This window comes from Castanea sativa, chromosome 8 (genome assembly GCF_040712315.1).
Source record: "Castanea sativa cultivar Marrone di Chiusa Pesio chromosome 8, ASM4071231v1".
Classification (NCBI taxonomy): domain Eukaryota; kingdom Viridiplantae; phylum Streptophyta; class Magnoliopsida; order Fagales; family Fagaceae; genus Castanea; species Castanea sativa.
In genome coordinates this window covers 17,910,415-17,935,382 of record NC_134020.1, presented here as the reverse complement: position 1 = coordinate 17,935,382, position 24,968 = coordinate 17,910,415, and the positions used below count along the sequence as shown (strand labels likewise).

General features: G+C 35.4%; 1 protein-coding gene across 1 annotated transcript; it reads left to right on the top strand.

Annotated features, from left to right (window-relative positions):
- Nucleotides 1-1,231: 1,231 nt before the first annotated feature.
- On the top strand, nucleotides 1,232-4,397 carry LOC142605531 (putative leucine-rich repeat receptor-like protein kinase At1g68400). Its single transcript, XM_075776932.1, has 2 exons — nucleotides 1,232-2,679; nucleotides 3,596-4,397. The coding sequence occupies exons 1-2, from the start codon at nucleotides 1,299-1,301 to the stop codon at nucleotides 4,264-4,266; spliced, it is 2,052 nt and encodes a 683-aa protein (XP_075633047.1). The 5' UTR covers nucleotides 1,232-1,298; the 3' UTR covers nucleotides 4,267-4,397.
- Nucleotides 4,398-24,968: the final 20,571 nt, after the last annotated feature.

Genomic DNA, 24,968 nt, shown 5'->3' with positions numbered 1-24,968 from the left:
GGGCCCCTCTCACACGAGTTATGCTAAAGACAATCATTACTGGTCCATTGAATCAAGGTTATAAATAGGAGAAAGACATGGAGAGAAAGTGGTTAGACACTGTTAAAAGGAGAACTAGAGAATAGAGAGAGCAAATAAGGAAACGCAAGAGGAATAGTGTTCGGTTAGTATGATTAGCCATCTTTATGGGCCTTAATCCACCTTTTTAGGAACTTCTCATTGTAGGATACTCAAAAACCCATGAGAACAAGTAAATTGTGAGTCCGATTACAAGGTTGGCCCAATAACCAGGATTTGGGTGTGCACAAAAATCTTTCCATTTGAAGTTGCTTTGGTAATTGTTGCGAAAAATCAACCTCCTTTAAGTAATATTTATCACAAACAACCTTATTTGGTTTTTTGAATGAAAGACATAATGAAGGGTTTTTACTGTTTGGCTAGGATATAAGAATTGTAAGCGTTTTAGAATTTTTAAGCCAACTAATACATTGAAGAGGAGAAGAGAAGAAAGAATAAAGAAAGTAGAATAAAATTTACTCAAAATAAACTAATTTTAAATCAAATTTACTCTACTCCCACTTCCTCCCTCAATTAAATGGAGCCATAAATTACCCAAAAACCCGTCCGTTCATCCCGTCAAATCCTTTGAAAAAATATGGCCGGACCCACAATTTTTATATCAAACTAATATCATGAATCATATAACACAGTGAAAGGTTTAATTGGAAGTAAATAATGGTTTTGTCTGGTTAAAAAGAAGAACTGGGCTCATTTATTAAAGCGAAAGATCGTAAAAGTACGGACCAAGCTAATCTGATTATGAGACAAAATCAGGGCTTTGACATGATGGTGGAGCGCTCTGTCTCCATTACCACGTGTCACCTTCCCATTTCCCTCATTCTTGGCCGTTTTTGAAAATTTATTATTATTAAAATTTTTTTGTTGAGAAAGTATTATTATTAAATTAATAATAATAAAAACAACAAAAATCCAGCTCACATTTTATCTCAAAGAAAAGGTCATTATAGTCATTTAAAAGAAAATCACCTCGCAGTACACGTTACATGCTTTTCAGTTCTCTTGCCCGATCAATCACATTCTATAATAAATCACCAACACAGTGAAAAATTAAAGAATCCATTATTGTTATTACCATTAAACCCCTCCAATTTCCCATTAATTACACTTTAAGCCCTCTCTTCCTCTCATTACAAGCTCTCAGTCTCACACTGTGGCTCCAACTTGTGAGTCACATTAATACAAACCCTTCACATCTCTCTCTGAACTTGCAGACAACAATGGCGAACCCAAGCCTGTATGTTCTTCTACCTTTCACTTTTTTGCTTCTCATCCTCCATTTCCTTTTATCCCAAGCTTCGAAAAACCCAGATTTGGAACCTCTCTTGGCGTTCAAAGCCTCTACAGATAAAGCAAACAAGCTTACAACTTGGAACTCCACCACCAACCCATGTTCCTGGACAGGCGTCTCGTGCCTCCACGACCGAGTCTCGCGACTCGTCCTCGAAGACCTCGATCTCCAGGGCTCGTTCGAGTCACTCACCGCTCTGACTCAGCTCCGAGTTCTCAGCCTCAAGCAAAACCGTCTCTCGGGTCCCATTCCTGACCTCTCCAACCTCACGGCTCTTAAGCTCCTCTTCCTCTCTCACAACGACTTCTCCGGCGAGTTCCCCCCGTCAATGCCGACTCTTTTCCGACTGTACCGTCTCGATCTGTCGTACAATAACTTTTACGGCGAGGTTCCAGTATCGGTCAACGGTTTGACGCACCTCCTGACGCTCCGGCTCGAGGAGAACCGGTTTTCCGGTTCTATTTCGGGTCTGAACCTCCCGAATCTGCAGGACTTCAACGTCTCCGGTAACCGCTTCTCCGGTGAAATACCCAAGTCTTTATCAGGTTTTCCCATTTCTGCTTTTGCTCAAAACCTGGGGCTCTGTGGGTCACCCATTCAGCAAAAGTGCAAAAGCCTCGTTAGTGATCCGACCCGACCCGGGTCTGAAAACGGAGCCATTGCCTCACCTTTAATACCAGGCACTAACCCAACAACCACAGTATCATCATCACCGAGTTCACTTCCTTCAACCAGAACAACATCGCCATCAAAATCAGAGAACACTCGCCGCGCTGGAACCTCGAAAATAAGCCCTGTGGCATTGATAGCCATAATCCTCGGCGACGCATTGGTCCTAGCTGGCGTGTCTCTAATCCTCTACTGCTATTTCTGGAGAAACTACGCTTCAAAAATGCGTGAGGGGCACGGCAAGTCGTCAAAGCTGTTAGAGAGCGAGAAGATTGTGTACTCGTCGAGCCCATATCCTGCTGGGGCTCAGTCCGGGTTCGAGAAGGGTCGCATGATGTTCTTCGAAGGGGTAAGGAGGTTCGAGCTGGAGGACTTGCTTCGAGCCTCGGCGGAGATGTTGGGGAAAGGCGGGTTTGGCACGGCCTATAAGGCGGTGTTGGATGATGGGAATGTGGTAGCGGTGAAGAGACTCAAGGACGCGAGTGTGGGAGGGAAGAGAGAGTTTGAACAGCACATGGAGGTGTTGGGAAGGTTGAGACATCCAAATGTGGTTAGTCTTAGAGCTTACTATTTTGCAAGGGAGGAGAAATTGTTGGTCTATGATTACATGCCCAATGGGAGCTTGTTTTGGCTTCTTCACGGTACGTGTATATTTTCTTATCTTAATTTATTTCTCTAATTAGCCTATTGTTTTTTTTTTTTTTCATTATAATTAAAATTAATTAGATGAAAATGTGGAGCTAGCTTAGCTTAGCTAGCGTTGAGATTGATTGTTAGGTTGGGTTGGGTTGGGTTCCAACTTTCAGGAGTTGTGCTTTTTACATACATATAAATGTTACTGCAATATATTTATTAATTTCTGGGCAACCAAACGTGATCTCTGATAATGTGCAAGCATTTAATGTAAGCCATGGTTGATGGCTCATAGCGCGGTGGGTGGGGAATAGTCGTGGGCGCTATGCTATATATCGTTGGTCTCATCATTAGGGTTTTTAAGGTTGAATAATTGTCTGATGCAATGGGACCATTTGATGTGATATTAAGCTTGAGCAAAATCTTGGAGTTGGTTGTGGTTGTTGTTTATGAGAGCTAACTGCGATCTCGTACAAATGTATGTAGTAGGGATTTTTTGCTTGCTTTTTTTTTTAGTTTGGTCATGAAGAAGCAGTGAGATCCACTCTCACAGTCACATCTCGCTTTTGGAAACAGTTATGCAAGAAGACAGAAAAATGAATATATATATATTTTTAACTTGCGATTTGGGAATTGGGTTTCCTTTAGTTTACTTTTACTGTATCATTATTCATTACAGACTGTGCACTGCTCGCAGACCCAGAACCAGACCCTATATACTTTGTCTCTTTTTTTTCTTTTTGTTCTTTTCCTGCCAGTGCCAGTACTCTTTTATCTATTTTTTTAAATTAAATATGACCAAAAAGTGCAAAGTTAAAGAACCCTATCCTATGCCTCATCTAAAATATTCTTGTAGTGCCTCGTACGTAATTATATTGAAATTAAAGGGTTGTTTATTTTTATTTACTATTTTTATGGGGGCAGGTAACAGAGGACCCGGAAGAACCCCACTAGACTGGACCACGAGGCTGAAAATCGCAGCAGGAGCAGCTCGAGGACTAGCCTTTATTCACAACTCATGCAGGTCCCTTAAGCTCACCCACGGTAACATCAAATCCACCAACGTCCTCCTAGACAAAGCAGGGAATGCGCACGTGTCAGACTTTGGACTCTCGGTCTTTGCTGCCCCCACTAATGGGGGCCCACGATCCAACGGCTATCGTGCTCCAGAATCATCAGACGGTCGAAAACTCACTCAAAAATCTGACGTGTACTCTTTTGGGGTTCTTCTTTTAGAATTGCTCACAGGGAAGTGTCCCTCTGTGGTGGAGAATGGAGGTGGGCCCGGAGGGTACAATAGTGGGGTCGTGGATCTTCCTAGGTGGGTCCAGTCTGTGGTCAGAGAGGAATGGACGGCTGAGGTTTTCGATTTGGAGTTGATGAGGTACAAGGATATTGAGGAGGAAATGGTTGGGTTGTTGCAGATTGCAATGTCTTGTACGGCTGCCTCCCCTGATCAACGGCCCAAAATGAGCCACGTCGTCAAGATGATTGATGAGATACGTGGGGTCGAGGTTTCACCTGGTCACGACACGTTGGACTACTTGTCTGAGTCACCTTCCATGTCCGAGGACACGTGCGGCGCGAGTCAGTAATTTTTCTTTCTTTCCGAGTTTATATATGTTATAAACACTGCTAGTATTTGTTTGGACTTTCGACCATCTGTAAAAAAAACATGGCAACGGGTTTTGTTTTGTCTCACGAAAATCGGAATTTTTTTTCATCATTTGGCTTTTCTGCTAATTAAGAAATTGCGAGAGATTGCAATATATATATAGAGTTCTGTTTTAGTTAAGATGTCTAGCATGCTGTCATTGCATGTTTCTGGGATACAAAACTCGCTTTTAGCCACACTCTTGAGTGATTGGTACACAATATATATATATATATATATATATATATATATATATATATATATATATTTAATGAATTAGGATTTGATAGCCATCTTTATACGGGAAAGCAGCCATAATTGGTGGATGATTAGTACATAATTTGTATTTGATGTGTTACAGGTTTGAGGGATTATTATGAGTAGGGGAAAGGATCCCTTCCACTTAATTCCTCTCGTTCCATCTATTTTTTGGTTTTATTACTATTTTTTTTTTTGAGAAGGGCATTTTTTTTATAGAGAGTTTTAACCTATTGCGTCTGTTTTTAATGATAGCTCTTTTATCATCAAACCAAAACATTTAATAGTTTTTGGTGTAAACGGAGATTGAACCCTAGATCTCTTATACAACCATTAGAGACTTTACCAGTTCAGCTAACTGAAACCCATAAAAGAACATCTATTATTTTAGTCAGATATGAGATATGTGGTACTAAAATATCAATGGTTTTTAAAACCATGCGAAAACCATACATAATCAAACAAATGGCAAGATCACAAATTGGCTAAAATTGAAAATTTAAATAGAGAGAATCTTCTCTCACATGCAACGACTAAGTATATATATATATATATATATAAAAGTAGAAACTTTGGACGGGAGTGCATGAGCTTCTATCATGTGGCACTCTAATTTTGCATCTAGTCTTGTTAACTTTTTTTCTTTAAGTTTTTTTTTTAACTATTACCTAATAGGTCACAGTAATTTCTTTTTACTATTGTACTATAAAATATGGGCTATTATTGACAATTACTCTTGTGTGAGACAAAAATAACCAAGGGCCCAAAACAGGAGAAATGGGCTGGGATATGAGCCCACCACAATTAATTTGTAGAGATGGGAAAGCGGACCAACACTTGGGCTTCTTATCCAATGGATTGAGATCACGAAAAACAAACCCAGATGGAAAGAAGTAAAGATTAATAAGTAAAAATGAGTGTAAACAGATGTATTAATGTTTCCTCGGTTGGCCAAGGAGCCTTACTACACTTGAGATGTTACAAGCTTAAGATTGTTTCTCTCTTTAATCTCTAGGTTCTGATCCCGATTCAATAGGGCTCCTCCCCCTTTTATAATGGTCTCCTTTCATCTTGACCCTCCACATGGGGGGGGGGGGGGGGGGGGTTGATCTCTCACAAGATAATTGTCCTATCCCACCTTTGAAGGAAGTGCCGAGTGAACCACAAACTATCTTGGCACTGTTCAGGTATCATTTAGCTATTAATGCGGTTGACAAAGTTGTTACAGTGCATTTAATGCGAAGTTGATGAATGCTTCCTTAGGAAGTCCCCCCCCCCCCCAACCTTTTCATCCACACTTGTTACTACTGCTTCCCTCGGTTCATTCTTCCAAGCCTGATGTGGAATTCATCTCATCCAGTTCGAGTGACCCATGTCCAAGGGACTTCCTCGAGCAATCCAGATCTGGCCATCAAGCTCATCTTCCAAGACCTCTTGGGTTACATAGCCCTGAGCCATTTAGTTGGGCTCGCTCATTCCTTGGGCTTAGTCTAGAAGAGGTACTACCCTTGGATCCCCCCCCCCCCCCTTTCCACAACTCTAAAGAATGGACTACCTTATAAAAATATACTAAACCTTATGAAAAGCTCAAGCCTAGATATAATAGGCTATTCTATTTATACCAATATGGTAAAGGGGTGTACTCAATCCTTCTTTGTCCATTAGACCCCAGTCCCTTTCTTTGTCGCTAGGTAGAGCAGCTTGGCAGCTCACAAGGCTCATAACCTTGAGGTCACGAGTTCAAATCACGTCTCCGCAACTTTTTTTGACAAAAAATGGGGGGCGAAAACACTAACCCACTTACAAACTCTCTTTCTCCTCCCCCACATGTAGATGAAACCCATCCAAGATCTTGACTCACTTGCAAGCTCTCTTTCTCTGTACAAGCTTCCCTTTAGACTACACACAATTTTCAACTTCTACGAAAACAATGGTTTGTTCTTCAAATTCAGTGATTATTTGAAGCCATAAATGCAAAAACTTAAGAGATTTCAGCGTTTGGCCTATTGGACTTCAATGCAGTCACTTCTAACCAATTATACAATGCACCTAACACCAAATAAAAGTCACTTGATTTATGAAATTGAAGAATTTGTTTCATTCAATGTTTGCTTTGCATGTTGTAAAATCTATTCTTTTATATGAACCTGTCTTCTTAGGCCCCAAAAATTTATGCTTCTATAATTTCTCTCCCAATATTTACATTTCATTTTAAAAAGACATATTCCTTTTCAAAATTCATGTTCCTTGTAAATAGTTTATTTATATATTTTTTGTTGAATCCCAAAAATATTATGTTGCTTGAAATATTTAGTTTAACTCTCTAAAAGCTGTTTATAATTCAATAAGAAAAATTTTAAAGAAAGAAACCAAGTGTTAACCCACAGAAAAATATTGAATTGTTGTTCAATCCCAAAATATTATGTTCGTTTGAAGTATTTAGTTTAACTATCTCTAAAAATTGTTTATAATTCAATAAGAAAAAAAAAAAATTGTTAACCCACAAAAAAAAAGATTTTTTTGTTGAATCTCAAAATATTATGTTCATTTGGAATATTTATTTTAGCTATCTCTGAAAACTATTTATAATTTAATAAGAAAAAAAATTGTTGTTAACCCACAGGAAAAAAAAAACAAACAAACAAAAAGCAAAACAAAAAAGAGGAAGTATTTTTCAAATACCTTTTCCAAAACCACGTTGTTCCTCTAACAATTTTGAGTAGGGAAATTGAGGGGATGAAATGGAGGTTGCAAGGCTTGCATGCCAAAGAAAGCATATGATCATGTACAAGAAAGAATGTCCAAGATGTATTCCATAAACATACAGTTGTCAAAAAATTTGGAGGTGGAATTCATAGGAGTAAAAAGCCTAATGACATAGCAATGATCCATGAAACATATAATTGTAATAGAGCAAGACTTAACAGGAGCATGGTACTTAACCTTAACCATACTTGTGAAAGCAGTAAAAATACTCAATGTTTACGACGATCAACCCTTTCACTTAATATTGTTTTTTTATCACTTGATTGTTGAGCTTAATGGTGATGTTTTTGTTGGAAAATCAGGTTTTTGTATCTCATACAAAGACGCACAGTGGAAGCAACAAACATGGATCTATTTCATTCATGATTGATAACATACACTATGTAAATTTCAGAATTTAAGAACAAGATAGCATACCTTGGTGTGATGAAATTCAAATCAAAAGATTAGAAGTACTTAGGAACACTTTTAATCTTCACTTCAATTCCACTTTACGCCCAAGAAATGTGGTCTCTTAATCAGTTTCTAAGAAAGAATAATCGAGTGGCTTCTAACCACACATACACACCATTTCACAAAGATGTCTCTCTTTTTCTTATAAAATTTTTTTTATATGTTTTTCCCTTTATAACTAATTGATTATCTAATTGGGCCGGCCTATTGTGCCTTTCCAATTGGGCTTTAGTGTGTAGCTTGGAGTGGGACAAAAAATGACCAATAAGACACTAGCTCCTATTCTGTCAACTCTTGACAAGTTCAAAGTTACCATTAATTATATTTAATACCACTATATAAATATAATTGTACTCTAGGCCTTATTAATAAATTATATCCCAAGACTTTATTATACATGCAACCCCTTCATAAAATATTCGTAGTAATACAAAGTCATGAATGTAGATTGCCACTTTGAAGATTACTACATCTTAATCCTTGAGTACCCGGTTTAATCCTTTAAGTTATTCATCATATATTTATGAAATCCAATTTCATAAATATATACTTTAGTATCTCCTTACTAAAGTGATTAGGCCTAATACTCTGAATAATCAAACCCATTAAACTTATCTCAAGAGAATATTTTATATCTCCGTTAAGAGATTATGAATTCCATCTTGAGAATATATGTTCCATCAACACTATATGTGACTGTCCAACATACTGAGGTTTTGACCGTTACTTTAGATTTCACTCCTGATATATCAAAGCAACCTACACTTCATAATCAGGTCCATTATTCTCTCAGGATTAAGAGTTCATGTAAATAGAAGTCATGAGATTTATTATTCATTTGACAGTCGTCAAGAGAACAATAAATCTTACAGCGGTCCAGTTCAATATGTCTTAACTCTTAAAATATATCAACATACCAATTTGAAGTCTTCACTTCCATGATCAAGACAAATCATCTTAGTTAATATGTTGTAGTCTTCACAGATGAAATGCCCAATTTCATCACCGACTACGAACTTAAATTCTGAGTTTACAAAGAACTTGTGACTTATATCTTCTATGACTAAATCACATACTATGCATCTCATGGACTATATGATAATGTCTGAATATTCATGTTACCATTATTTTAGATAATAAGAAAACAACTTTATTAAATACAATATAATGTCATACATAGCATCATACAATAGGATTTAAGGGCAATAATCCTAACAGTTTTTTCCTTTTGCTAAACTAATGGTGATGGTCCTACTACAACTATTGTGCAAGAATTTGGGAGACATTTGCCTACAAATGTTAATGCCTTGGATGAGCATCTGCCTCCAATTAAGCTTACAACTATTAATTTAATAATTGTTCATAATTGTACTAATTTAGTAATTATTTTGGTTAGAGTATCTATATGGATGTGACTTGCCTAAAAGTGTATTGAATCTTCACTTAGGCTAATAGTACAGTCACCCTTGACGTACTCATAAAACATGATAGTGATTAAATTTTTTCTTTAACAGAGATTTGATCAAAATAAATTCTTAAAATTAGCCATATGTTTCTTTCTTTTCTGTGTTTTCTCATAGTTACATTAACACTTATGGTTTTTGCAAACTCAACAAAATGACTAAGATTCACAATTTTAAAGTCCTATCAACTATATGACCTTTTTCAACATGCATATTAGTATCTGATACGTATAAGAGTACTAATTGGATTTATTTTACTTTTGAAAATCGGTTTCACCATTTCATATTAGCTCAATGGGTGAAATCTTTAATAGTTGAATAAGAAACCAGGGGTTCAATTCCCCTTCTTACACCAAAAATCAATTAGTATCTTGCTCTGATAATAAAGAACTATCATTAAGAGTGGACGCCATAAGTTGAAACTCTTTTTAAAAATAAACAATGTAAGGAAATAATTAATAAAGGAGGAGCTTATGTTGCATGGTCATAAAGACAATTTTTTATATAATATTTTAAAATAGATTTATACCGTGCCTATGCGTTGCATAGGACTTCGACTAGTTTGTATAAAGGTAAATAGCCTATTTGGTACAAAATCTTTATGTTATATGTCAATTTGATCTTTGACTTTTCAAATGTGTCAATTTAGATCCTAACATTTTGGTATTGTGTCAGTTTAATCCCTGATTGATGGAAAATGGTCACAGTTATTATTAAGTGCATAAATCATTTTGACACAATACAAAAGATTAGAGACCAAATTAATATATTTAAAAAACCAACCAAATTGACACAATGTAAAGGTTAGGGACCAAATATATAATTTACCATTTTCATAATTATTCAAAAAAAAAAAAAAACTCTCTTAAAAAAGGAAAGGATTTTTTTTTTTAACATTTATTGTTTATGTACACTTTATACTGCAGACTAAACAATTGTATACAACACTATGTAAACCTAAAATTGTCCCAATATGAAACCTTTGTCACCAATGTCCTCCTTCACTATTCAAGTATAACTGTTATTGTCATCGCTACCTTACCATCCCTTTCATTGTCAGCTACTCAAGAAAGCAAGGAATTTTTTTTTTTTGGTAATCTAGAAAGCAAGGAATATGTGGATCAACATCGCGCGCCTTTGCACCAGCAAGAAATCAATCTTCTCTTCCTATAGAACATAGGCAACCATTGCAAAATTAGCATAAGCTTTGGTAGTGAGGAATACGTACAGTTGAAGTTTTAAGTGATTCAAGAAGAAACAATCATAAGATAGTGGCGCAGCAAGCGTTATATACATTTAAAAAAAAAAAAAAAAAACCTAGGTGCTCTTATGAGAGACCACACCCCTATCCCAAAACTTTCAATAATTTTGGTGTATCCCACGTGAATGGGTTGTGTTAATGCCTCTCAAGAGATAACAGAAGGTTTTACTGATGTTATTATCCCTCCTAAGTCAAGGGTTTTACAATAGTTAGAGTCGTCACTTATTTAATTGGAAAAATAAGAAAACCAAATTGAAAAGTGCATCATTCTTGAATCAATTATTGTACCAGATCCTTTGGATCTTTTCCTTTTTCATTTGATCAGTTTCTGTTTTCAATTTGGACATAATTTCCTCTGAATTTTTTGACTTCCTTCTTCTGATTTTTTTGGTCCTTAGGTTCATAAAATTAATTCCAAATACATCTAATTAATTAATTACTTGTCTAATTAATCAATTTCTGCCCATTTTGTCAAGAATTAATAAATGCTTTGACTTGGATTAAATTTGATGTATGCAACCTAACCATAAATGCTATCCATAGCCAGTAGGAATATGACACATCATTTAATTTAAATTAGACTAAAATAGACCAATTAGAATTAAGAGATCATAAACCCTTACAGTTGAGACCGGTTTCATGCAGGTGCACTTTATCATTGAAACTTGTTTCTTTGATATCTTTTAATCTGGTGGTCCGATTAATACTCATGAACTATTGTTGATTGTTGTGACCTCAAGATTTTTTTTATGAAAAGTATTTGGAGATCAAACGGCCAAAATTACAGTCTTTCTTTAGAGACATGAGATGGTGATGATGTTCAATGCAATGCAAATGATTTTAAATGGGATGTACAAAATGGGATGTCTACAGCTCTAAGTTGGGAGGTTAGGTTGGTTTCAAATTTTGCTCATAATTTAACAACAAGAAGTTCTAGTTATTTAGTTTTTTTTTTTTTTTTTGAATGAATTCAAACAAAAATATAGATGCCCACTATTTGGCCAAATGGGTTATGTAACAAAATGGAGTTGAAGGTGATCTATTTGACGATGTTGGCAAAGAAAGGGATACTTCCCTCTTTCTTGGAGTGAAGATAGGAAAACTAAGTTGATCCACACATTCTTGCTATATTGAGCATACGACAATGAACATGAGGGTGAAGGAAGTGACAGTAGAGGCGAATAAACTAGTATTGATGCCCGTTTTTTAACATGTTTTTAGCCTAATAAGAAAAGCCCAGAAGCCCAAAACAAGAGGGAATAAAAGCCTAACTTATACTCAAGTAAAGAAACGAAGGACGCATGATCTTAAGTAATGTCAAAACTCCAAGGCAAGTGAATAAGGTAAGGTTTGAGCTCTGTCTTTTTGCATCCTAGCCATGCAAGGGCAGTACGACCCTGGGATGTTAAAGCTCAGAGGGAACTGTTTGGTGGAGGGGAGAAAGACCTTAGTTTGGCATCCTGCCGAGACCTTTTTTGGGAGATGCACACTACTGGGAAAGCATCTTTACCATAAATGGAAATGGCTGATAGGAGCCATGTGATGCATGCATAAGAGTATGGCCAAATAGAATTTTTGAGTCCCTTATTGTTTTAGTAGGAATGGGTTAGATGGCTCTATTGGAGATTGGAATTTATCCAAAATAAGAGAGTTTTCTATCGTAAGGCCAAAACCAAGGCTCCTTTAGTGGGGTGTCTAATGCCCAAGGAAGGCAAAGGTCAATAGGGAACATGATGGGGAGTTGAGTGTCTAGAGCAAGCAAAAGAGTAGGTGAGGAAAAATAATTATTCATTTTTGGGTATAAAAGTAGGGATTTTGCTAATGTGTGCCTTAAGGACACACAATAATTATTCATTTTTGAAAATTTTTTTTTCGAGAATTGAAAAAGTATTGACAGCTTTTTCAATTTTCGAGAAAATTTTACTATAAATAGATACCTTAATGTGTGCCCTAAGGGCACAGATTAACCGGACCCTAAATGTAGTAGTACCCATGGGTAACACGAAATTCAAGGTAAAAGCATACGAGGAAATAGATAAAGCTATGAAGAAAAAGCAGATAGTGATATATGAGGAAAATTGAGAGTATATATAGCGAGAATAGAGAGCGTTAGCATGCATCATTAAGGCATCTTTTCCTCCCTCACAAAAAAGTATACTTTCTGCAGACTTCCTATTGCTTAGAATGACTATCTTGACTCAAGTCCCAAACCCCACAAATTTATGACCACTATTGGCAGTAAGGTAGGGTGAGTTAGGACTGAGATCTTCTTAGCTCGTTGTGTGGGCCTTTTTGCAAGTGCTGGGCTAGGCCGCCTGTTGCGACACTAGGCCCAAGAAGTTCTGGATTAGGGAGTTGAGACCGATTCAAGAGTAAACCTCCTTGGTCTAGCTTGCACACAAGCAATGCCCCTGTTGATCAAGTTTTGGCTACACGTCCATGGCAGGCAGAACTGTTATATTAACTATGGCTGACAAATATAATAATGACAGTGATAGAAATTCCTTTAAGATTCAGATAAAAAAAAAACAATGGGCTTTGATAAGGGGTACCCGTTTTACAAAACAACAATAAAATGATAAGTATTGAATAAACAACAGCAAGCTTATTAAAGAAAGTAAATATCAGCCTACCGTGCTAAGTTACTGCCAAGTCTAAGTCAAAAAGGGGAACCACCTCCTCAATGCGACTAATCTCTCATGCAAGGAGGAATTAGTTGCTTTGAAGGGGCGGGCCTAAATGGCTTGTGTTTTGCAAAGTCCTTTCTTGTTATTAGAGAGCATGGGTTGAAGAGGGAGAGGGAGATTGACCCATTCAGTGCATGCCTGCCACTCAATTCTATCTCTTTTGTTTTGCTTCTTCTCTCTACTTTTTTTATCCTTACTATCTTTTCGTTTTTACTCTCATTTCTTTCATTTTCCTTTTATTTTCTCTTTCTTCTCATTTTCTTACTCTCACTATTCTTATGATTCTCCCGATTATAATTCAGAGGTTGCTGTCCCCCTGCCGTGCACATCTAAGGTCCCTTATATAGGACCAGCCATGACAGGTTTTTACCATTTTAGCCCTTATCCATTTTTGTCTGGTATGGGTGTCCTTGCTGACCATTACTGACTGGTCAGTGGCCCAGTCTATACTAGCTGTGCCTCCCCACCTCACCAAACAAAGAAGGCTCTTTTATTTGCTTGCTTGCCGTAGTACTCTTACCTGCCACGGTGTAAATACTCTTCTTCTCTCAGTCCCTCATGGCATGCACCTAGTGGTTCCAACTCAACTTTGCCTCTTTTGGGTAGTATGTCATCCCAACATGATATTGCTTCCAAAAAAGCTTAAGCAGGAAACACAAAAATGGGTCTTTCCCCCTCCCCACCGCCAAACCATACCCTCTTACTTCTGACCCATGACCTTATTGTTTCCTATATTGGCTGGGTACAGGCTGGTGGTGCCTGGGTCTTGCGCGCGTGCTTTACCTCCATGCTCATCCAAGTTCTGTCCGCTGCTCATATGTCTGCCGCGGTCTGAAAGTTAATCTGTCTCGTCTGCCATTCACCTTTGACTTCTTATGGCATGGGCTACTTTACCTGACTTTGCATTTATGGTTTGCTTCTCTTAGGGGCTTGGCCTTGCTTGTTTGTGGGCTATTCTTATGCTCCTAGCCCTTGTTATTTGTTTCCTACTGCATCCCACTATTATGCCTGTCGTGAGGTTTGTTTAACCCAAGTCTGCTGGGCCTCTCCTGGGCTTTTCTATTTATTCTTTTTTTGAAGGCCCAATAAACTCTTTGGGCCCTTTACTACTTGTGGGCTCCTTCGTCCCACCTACTTTCCTTTGGGCATCCTTGGCCCATTTACTTTCTTGGGACATCCTTGGCCATTTTCCAATTCTATGCTTCTCATGGGCTTTTATTAACTCCTTGGACTTCCTTGGCCCAAGTGCTTCATACTTCTTCCTTGGAGCTCATGGATTCTCCATTGCCCCTTACTTTCTTTACTTACATTGCTTTGGGCCTGCCGTGACAGCTATGACCCATTCTTGCTTTTCTACATCCATACAGCCCATGAGTTTGTTATTTCTTTCTTCTGGGCCTTCTTAAGCCTACTTACTTCTTTAGGGTTCATTTGCTTGCTTTATGGACCCATGATCCATTATTCCTACAGCTTGGATTTAATGACATTTTCTATCCGACTTTTCTTCTGCCCACATCTTTGGGCTTTTCCTCCTGCTGGGCTTCTAAAAAAGAGCATCTACACTTGTTTTATGCAGTGTGCACTTTATAAGTATTTATACCTATATTATAGATATTCATTTATTTATTTGCTTATTTAAATATATGGGCTAATGATATGTGAACTAATAATTATTAGGCTATATTTTATATTGTTCTTTGTTGTTATAGAGTGTGTTGCTTGTACAGAGATTGGTTCGCAAGGTCCATATTGCAAATATAACTAGGCTCAACTCCCTCAAAATTGAAAAGCCTTGGCCTAAGTTTGCAAACAGAACAAAAAAGAGGCACCCACAACTAGCAAATAATGTCGTTTCAAACTCTAAGCAAAGTGTGTAGTTAAACAAAAGTGTTTCAAAAGTCACTAAAACTAATAAACCAAAACGATGTCATGTATATTAAATGGCCAAGCGTGTCCCACTTATAAGGGAACATGTATCACTTGCAGGTTGGCTAGAGTATAGTTGGTTAACCTATTAAGACTAGCACCATATAAGATGGGAAAGTTAGTTTTATTCTCTCTCTCTCTCTCTCTCTCTCTCTCTGTGTAATGTATTCAATACATTGAGTAATATACACAAAAAAGATATTTTATCTCAAATATTTCTCAATTTTCATGGTATCAAAGCCTTCCATGGCTGAAGCTGCAAACATCACTGCTTCTGCTCCGTTAACTAGACCATCCACAAACATAAACGCCTTCATTATGCTGCAAGCTCCATTAGCCATTCTCTCAAACATGGAAAATTTGATGTCAATCAAGCTAGATAATACTAACTATTTGTTATGAAAGCATCAATTCACTTCGATTTAGAAGATTTACTCAATGTTTGAGTACATTAATGGTTCTTTACCACTACCAAATGAGTACCTTCTTTGATGATCAAGATAACTCAACTATGGTTTTGAATCCAAAGATCGAGCACTCTTGGCTCTGATCAATTCCATACATACTGTGAGAGACCGCGCTTCTTGAAAGGCGGCTCTCAAAATGAGATTTAGGTGCTTGTAAGGGCACCTCTTTTTTGGGGTAATGATGTGGAGTCGCCACTTATTTTTTATACAAAAAAATAACAAAAATAAATACAAATTACATGCTCAAAATACTTTGACTATCATTGATTGAATAATAAAAAATACAATTTTAGTAAATTAACCTTACAAGGCTTTGGGTCCTAGTTACAATCTATGCAAAAGAATACAAAACTTTGGTTCTAGTTACAATCTACCAAAACTAAAAAGGCAAAACACTAATCTGCCTATCCAAAAATTCTAAGCTCGAGGGCTAAGTTACGGAATGGGAAGGTGTTAGGCACCCATTCCTCCCCGACAGAGTCTAGTCTTCTAGACACTAATGACCAATATACCATTTTTTTGCATGATGTTGAATGATATGTTGAACTCACATGACAAACACTTGACAAAAATTAATCCAAATAAATTTGCCTCATGAATATGTCCTCTTTTAAAAGAAAAATCAGATCTGTTTTGAAAATTATAAAAAAAATGATTTTTGGTTTGTTAAAAATCAGATCTATTTTTGTAAAGGGTAAAAAGAAAGATTTTATTTTATTTTTAAAAAATCAGATCTGTTTTGTGTAAAGTTAAAAAAAATAAGGTTTGATTTGTAAAAATTAGATTTTTTTTGTAAAATAAAAAAAAAAGAGAAGAATCAAATCTATTTTGAAAAGTTAAAAAAAAAAAAAGATTTTTGGTTTATATAAAAAAAAAAATCAGATCTGTCGTTGGAAACAAATAAAAAAGACTTTTGAAAGAGGATTCACATTCACGAGATAAATTTATTATGCATGTATCACATATTAAAAAAAAATTAACCTAACTTTCAATCCTTTCTTTTAAATTTCAAAATCTGCAACTTTGTAACAAAGAAAACTTTTTCTAAAAAAATCAGATCTGTATTTAATGAAAATATTGATCAGTTTTAGAGTTAAAAAAAAAAAATCAGATTTGTATTTAATGAAAGTACATATTAGTTTTGTGCTTTAGAAAAAATCATATTTGTATTTAATAAAAATACAGATCAGTTTTTAGTTTAAAAAAGTTAGATCTGTATTTAATGAAAAAACAGATCAGTTTTTTAGTTTAGAAAAATCAGATTTGAAAAATATTGATAAGTTTCTAGTTTAGAAAAAGATCAGATCTGAAAAATACATATCTTTTTTTTTTTTTTTTGAGCTTTAAGAAAATCATATCTGAAAAATTTAGATCAGTTTTTGAGCTTTAAGAAAATCATATCTAAAAAAATTAAATCAGTTTTTGAACTTAAAGAAATCTTTGACAGTCAGTAGCAGATTTTGAAATTTAAGAAAGAGAATCACAATAAACAATCATCTAAAAACATGTTAAAGAAAAATTCAAGCAGAACATGGTAATTATATAAAGGCAAAAATACAAAATTGACCCTCTAACTTTCACATTTTATCATTTCAGTCCTCTAACCTTCAGTTTTGTCAATTCAGTCTTCTAATTTTCAATTTTTATCAATGTAAAACTCCGTTACAACTCAGTTAGTGGTTACTGTTAGACCCATTGAAACGACATCGTTTTGCATGTTTTTTTTTATAATTCGAAAATTAAAAGAAAATAAGAAAAATTAAAAAAAGAAAAAGAAAACAAAGAAGGCCCAATCTGAGATTTCCATCCCCTTCCATCTCAATTCTCTCAGATTTCCGTCTCTGACTTTCTCGCATAGATCCAACACTTCCTTCATCAATTTGAGAGCTTCGGAGAGAGATTTAGTCTCATTCTTCTTCGATCGAAGAGATTTTCCAAATGCTAAGTACTGGTTAGAGAGTGAATCCTAGTGATCGGAGCAGAGAAGCAAGGTCTTAGACCGGCTAAGCAAAGTGACAGCAAGGTTTCGGTCTGAGAGTTCCCAGGCGGTACGAGATCTGGCGAGATTGACATCGAGGAGAAGTTTCGCTGCATCATCGATGAAATGATGGTGGTGGTGGTGGTGTTGGAATTAGAGAGAAGATCGGTGGCTTTCTCGAAGCAAGAGGAAGCAAGGTCGAAGCGACGAAGGTCATGCCAAATGAGGACAGTTTTGTAGTAGAAGGAAGCGGACTTGATGGACGGAGATAAAACGCCAGAGACGTTGCCGGCGAGGGAGAGGATATCGGCGGCGATGTGGCGGAGCTTGGCGAGGTCGAGAGAGAAAGAAGAAGAAGAGGAGGAGCAGAGTTTGGGATTGAGGTTGGAGTGGTTGATGCAGGAGTTCTAGAGACAGTAACTAAGTCGAAGAAGACAATTTTCTTTTCTTTTTCCAGATTTTTTAAATTTTCTTTTAATTCTGAAATTTTTTTAAAAAAAGTGCAAAACAGCATCGTTTCAGTGGGTCTAATGGCAGCCATGAACTGAGTTGTAACTGTTGAAAAAATCCATGGAAAAAACGTGTTTGTATCTCATGTAAACATGCGCAGCGGAAAAATTAACGGATCTACTTCATTCGCAATTGATAACATGTACTATGTAAGTTTCAGAATTAGAGAACAAGAAAGCGTACCTTGATGCGGTGAAATTCAAAATCGAAGATCAAAAGCACTTGGGAATAATTTTAATCTTCACTCCAATTCCACTTAATGCCCAAGATGTGTGGTCTCTCAATCAGTTTTCAAGGAGAGAATAGGAGAGTTTTCAACACTCACATACAAACCATTTCATTCATTGTATGAAAACACTTATGAAAATGTCTCATCAAAATCTTAATAAAATTCTGTATGTTTCTCTCCTTATATATAAATGATTATCTAATTGGGCTAGCCTTTTGGGCCATTCCAATTGGGCTCTTGTGTGTGGCTTGGAGTGGGACCAATAGGGACCAATAAGACACTAGCTCCAATGGGCCTTGGACTTTTCTGTCAACTCTTGACAAGTCCAAAGTTACCATTAACTATATTTAATACCATTATATAAATATAGTTGCACTCTAGGCCTTATCTATAAATTATATTCCAAGACTTTATTGTACATGCAACCCCTTCATAAAATATTCGTAGTAATATAAAGTCATGGATGTAGACTGCTACTTTGTAAATTACTACATCTTTATCCTTGAGTACCCGATTTAATCCTTTAAGTTATTCATTATATATTTATGAAATCCAATTCCATAAATATATACTTTAGTAACTCCTTACTAAAGTGGTTGGGCCCAACTCTCTGAATAACCAAACCCATTAAATTTATCTCAAGGGAATATTTTGTATCTCCGTTAAGAGACTATGAATTTCATCTTAAGAATATATGTTCCATCAATACTAAATGTGGCTGCCCAACATACTGAGGTTTTGACCATAACTAATAGATCTCACTCCTGATATATCAAAGCAACCTATATCTCATGATCAAGTCCATTATTCTCTAAGGATTTAGAGTTGATGTAAATAGAAGTTGTGAGATTTATTATTCATTTGACAGTTTTTAGGAGAATAATAAATCTCACAGTGGTCCAGTTCAATATGTCTTAACTCTTAAAACATATCAACATACCAACTAGAAATCTCTATTTCCATGATCAAGATAAATCATTTTAGTTGATATGTTATAGTCTTCGCAGATAAAACGCTCAATTTCATCACCGACTACGAACTATATTTTGAGTTTACAAGGAACTTGTGATTTACATCTTCTGTACTAAATCACATAAATCACATACAATGCATCTCATGGACTAAGATAATGTCCCATTAGTTTATTTATAAATAGTCTCATATAATTAAACAATTTAATTATTTATGACATGCCAATAAATTGGATTTTAGGGCATAAAACCCAACAGTAACGGAATCCTGCATTGACAAAAATTGAAAGTTAGAAGACTGAATTGACAAAACTAAAAGTTAGAGGACTGAAATGAAAAAATGTGAAAGTTAGAGGGTCAGTTTTGCATTTTTGCCTTATATAAAAAATAATAAAACATGCTACACATATTCATGCATCAAGCAATAACAAAAAAAATCAATGAAAGAAGAAAAGAAAGAAGATATAGAATACCTCTTGCATAAGCGTGCTCTTCTAATGAAAGAATATTTTAGAATTCAAAGAAATGTGTTCACCTCTTTAAAGCCTAAAATACTTTACTTACAAAAAAGAAATTCCTAAAACAAAAGCCTTCAGAACATCTTTAACGTAAGGGAAATTGAAAATTCCAAAGAGAAGAGCCCTTCATTCAAAAAATTAGCTGATCTAATACTAATTGGGACACATCCTTATCTCTAAAAAATTGAAAAATGTAAGGTTTATCTTAATCAGGGAGTCATCGGGCTGAGCCACGAATTTGGGCTAATCGGCACTCCAAGAGTGCCAAAATGGCTCTCTTGGGTGCCGAGCTCGCATTTGAATTTTGGTCCAATTTGGACTCCTTTTGTGGGGATTTTTGAGCCAAAAATAGCACTTAGACGCATTTTCAATCCGTATTCTAAAAATTAATCCCTTTTTCTAAATATTCAGGTCTTTAAAGTGATAATTATCTTGTAGATAAGTATCCCAAAAAGTCTTGATTATCCATAACTTCTTTGTTATCTGTTTATCCACTTTATTCCCATTCAAGCAAGTCTATTTTAAACACTAACTAACAATCAATCACAAAATTATTTAATTAATTTTAATTGTTTAACCAATTAGAATTAATTTAAAGTAATCATGTGTGGTTAGTTCCACCCAAACAAAATGCATGCAGACCGTGCAAACTTGATTATGTGATATATTTCAATCCAACTATCCGATTTGGAAATCAAACATACTGTCACAATCGTTAGAACCTTAAGATCATTTTTTATGATATGCAATGAATGAATCAATGCATGTAATGCAACTCTAAATTTTGGGAATATGGATGGTCATTCTAGTCATCTTCCAAGATTAAATTATGGGTGCAAAATCGAGTGTCTACACATACACCTTCAACGTTATCTATTGCCTTGTTTGTCTTGAATCTACATAGGAAGTGTGAAATACTCTCAAGAGATATACATCTATCTCTAGATCCAATTTATTAGAATCTTAAAGCTAAACTAATTTCAATCAAGAAAGAAAGTGACTCTATTAGCACCTTCCTTCAACACATCAAAGAAGCCAAAGACAGGATTACTGTTGTTGGTGCTCTTCTTGATGATGAAGAACTCCTTCATGTTGTTCTGAAAGGTCTTCCATGTGAATATATACCTTTCTATACTTTCATTAGAACAAGAAGTGATTCAAACACTTTGATGAAGTGGATGTTATGGTTCTTGCTAAGGAACAATCCATCAAGAACTCTATTGAGATCTATAAAGATCAATTTAGTATGGCTATGAATGTGACTACAAATCAAAAACATGATCTCACCTCCAATTCCTTTAATCAATCTAGCAGTTGAGGAAGAGGTAATGGGAGAAATTCTAATCAAAGAGGTAAAGGCACAAATTATTCCAACAATAAAGGCAATGGAAATTACTCCAATTATGGGAATAATAGTCAATTTTATCAAAATAATCAACTGGATCTAAAGTTTCTTCATCAGTACCAATCAAATAGGCCTACTTGTCAAATTTATCCATAGATTGCTATCATAGGATGGATTACTCTTACCAGGGTAAACATCCTCCAGCAAAGCTTGTAGCACTTTCTTCTGGTCCTCATTTCCAATCTAATGGTTGTTGGATGGCTGATTTTGGTGCCATAGACCACATTACCTTTAATCTCAATCATCTGCTTCTTCAACAAACTTACATAAGGGCTGTCTCAATTGTGAATGGTCAATGTCTTCCTATAGCACACATTGGCAATAATAATCTCTTAACTTCCTCTTGTGATATTAGAATGAATACCATACTACATTTTCCTCACATTGCATCAAGTTTATTATCAGTTCAAAAACTTTGCTTGGATAACAATGGTGGGTGCTTGATGCATATGATGAGTATAACATTTAGGATTAGATCTACGGGGAAAATCCTACCAGTCTTTCCTCTCGTGATTTTAGAATGCTATTTTGTACCCCATTCCTACCAGTCTTTCCTCAGTTACATCTTCTAATCCTTCAAACAAAATTACTAGTTTTCTTTCAAACAATAATCAATGGCAACTATAGCATTAGAGCCTTGGCCATCCAAATGCAAAATCTTTACAAACAGCTTTGTCTACAATAAAGTCTTCTGCTAATAATGTGAAGTTTATTTTTGATTTCTGTAATTATTGCCTTAATGCCAAAATGCATTGCCTTCCATTTCCTAAGTCTTGTACTACTACTACAGCACCTTTTGAACTTGTCCATGCTGATGTTTGATGGCCTACCTCTGTCACTATAGTAAACAACTTCAAATATTATGTGGTATTTATGGATGATTGCACTAGATTCTTTTGGTTGTTTCTAATGCATAAAAATCATATGTCTTTGATATCTTTGTTCATTTCAAGATTTTTATTGAATATAATTTGATGCCAAGTTAAAAGCTTTGAGAACTGATTATGGTGGTGTATTTGTTAATTCTTTTTTCATTTCTTTTTGTTCCAAATATGGCGTTCATCATCAGTTTTCTTGTCCAAGAACTCCTTAGTAGAGTGATATTGTTGAGAGAAAGTATAGGCACATAATTGAAACCATCCTTTGCTTTCTCAAGCTCACCTTCCTCATATTGGTCATGTGCAGTTTGTACGACTCTTTTCCTTATCAACAAGTTACATGTTCCTAGTGTACAACTCAATACCTTTGGATTTTCCTGTTACCCTCTTCTTTGACCCTATAACACTCACAAATTACAACCAAGAACCGTTAAATGTATATATCTAAGTTATCCTACTCAATCCAAAGGTTATATCTGTCTTGACTCCATGTCTAATAAAATATAAATTTCCAAAATTGTTATATTCAATGAAACTAGTTTTCCTTTTCATTATTTATTGAATTCCAACACTTCTCAACCCATACATCCAACCCTCCAATTCGGCTTCCAACTTTATTATCCTTTAATCATGCCATCCCTTCTCAATCTCCTCAGGTGTCTCATTCTCATCAGGTGTTTCATTCTCCTTTACTTTCAGTTTACACTTCTCCGTCTCTAGTGTCACCTTTGTATTCTTCTCCGTTAGTTTCCCAATCTCATACTGAGCCTTCCATTCCTACACCTTCTTTGTCACCTGCTAATCACATTTCTCCAAGTGCCTCAAATGTTGCATGTTCACCTTCCATCCCAGCTGCAGATCAGTCCCTTGTGTGCAACACTCAAACCGATAAACAGCACCTTGATACATAGGTCCTTATGTGAAACATTCATCCTGTAGGCCAAATCTAAATGTGGTATCTTTAAGCCTAAGAAATGTCTTGCAGTATCTATTGTAGACTACTCAAACAGAACCATTTACCCACAAGATTGCAGCTAGGCATCCTCAATGGGCTAAGGCTATGTAAGCTGAGTTTGATGCTTTGTAGAGACAGCATACCAGCTGTATTTCACCGATGAAGATGGAGATTGGTGAAGGAGATTTGAGGTTATTTGAGTACAAGGAGAATGTCAGGTTTGTTTGTAAAGATTGCATAGTTAGCCATTGCAAGTTATATGATCATGTAGATAGGAGAGAGGAAGTTCTATCTTCTTCCACCATCTGCTTCCATTTTAAAATGGATTTAGTCTAAGTTTTGCAAAGAATTTACACTTTGAAATGTCCATTTTCACAACAGTTTATTGCAAATGGCTTTGAAAACCCTTTTTGGATTAGAAGATAATTTCTATTAGATTTAGGTCCTTCATTTAAGGACAAAAGATTTTATCAATTAAATTAAATTTCTATTTTTATATCATTTATCATTTTAAGATTTTATTTTTGTTAGTAGGAGTAGGCTAAATAGATAAGGGAGTGATAAATTATTATTTGTAGGGCTAGTCTTTCAATAAATCTTGCTATATGATTGTTGTAGATAAAGATGGATTTTCTTTTGAATTTGAATGTTATGTTTATCTTCTAAAGTCATATGTTTATGTTTATATGGCCTGATATTGAATATGAATAAGAATGCAAACTAATTCTATTTTTTGTTGTGATTTTGTCTATTTGTGAGATGACCACACATACATAAAACTATGATAGTTTGTAATTATCTCATGTGCCATCGCATTTTGTGGGTCCCACACATCGGTTAGGCCTACAACCTATGAGAGACCCATTCCATGAAACAAGCACATCTCAATATGTTGTTTTTGCCTCTCTCTATCTCACTAGTGTATGAATCCTTAAGGACTATGAATTCTGTCATTGAAACAATGAGTGTGGAAATCACATTAAGAAGAATCTACCAATTTTTCAATTTGCTTCTCCTAAATTCTAAATTATGATTTTGTTATTCCTCACATGGGCAAAGCTGACTCAAGGCATTTTGGGGCATAAGACGACTATTTTAAGTGGGGCAAATTCTTATATTTTGAATATTAATAAAAGATTTTTTTAATTTTTTATTTAAAATCTTTTTTTTTTAGATGTAAAATTACAAAATAAAACAAATCCATTGTATTACTCAAATAAGCAATAATTATTGAGTGTGCACCCAAATACTAAAAAATTATGATTGAAAATTTTAATAAAATTATATATTTGATATCTCTAAATATACTTTGAGTGTATATATATATATATATACACACTCTAAAAGTGAGAAAAATGAATAGTCATTGCCACATCCAATGAAAAGATTTTTCTTGAACCAATTTTTCTTTGATAAAATAAAAAAATAAAAAATAAAACTTTTGATTTACTGGTGAATATTTGGGGCTTAATTAATACATCTATTGGTACATGGTTATCTCTGTTGATAAAAATTTGGAAGCTTTTTTTATTAGGGCCCTCAATTTGTTGATTTGTATCTCTTTCTGTCTTACCGGTGTATTAATCCTAAAGGATTATGCTTTTTGTTATGGAGGCAATTAATGTGGAAAAGAATCTACCAATGTTGAAGACATGGAAGCTGCTAGATATTTCGGATTTGGAGAAGAGTAACATTCTGTCTGTTTTTTGTTTTTGCTTTTTTTGAGAAGCAGAAGAGTGTGACATTCTTTCTTCTGAGAACATGATCTTCGCCTTGTTTAAATTTATTTTTATTTTTATTTTTATTATTATGCTATTACCGCAAAATATAGGCCCATGAAGATAAGAGGGCTTAGAGACGCCAATAAATTTTTAAAAGACTATAAGCCATCACTTAATTTAGGTTGAGGGAAATTATA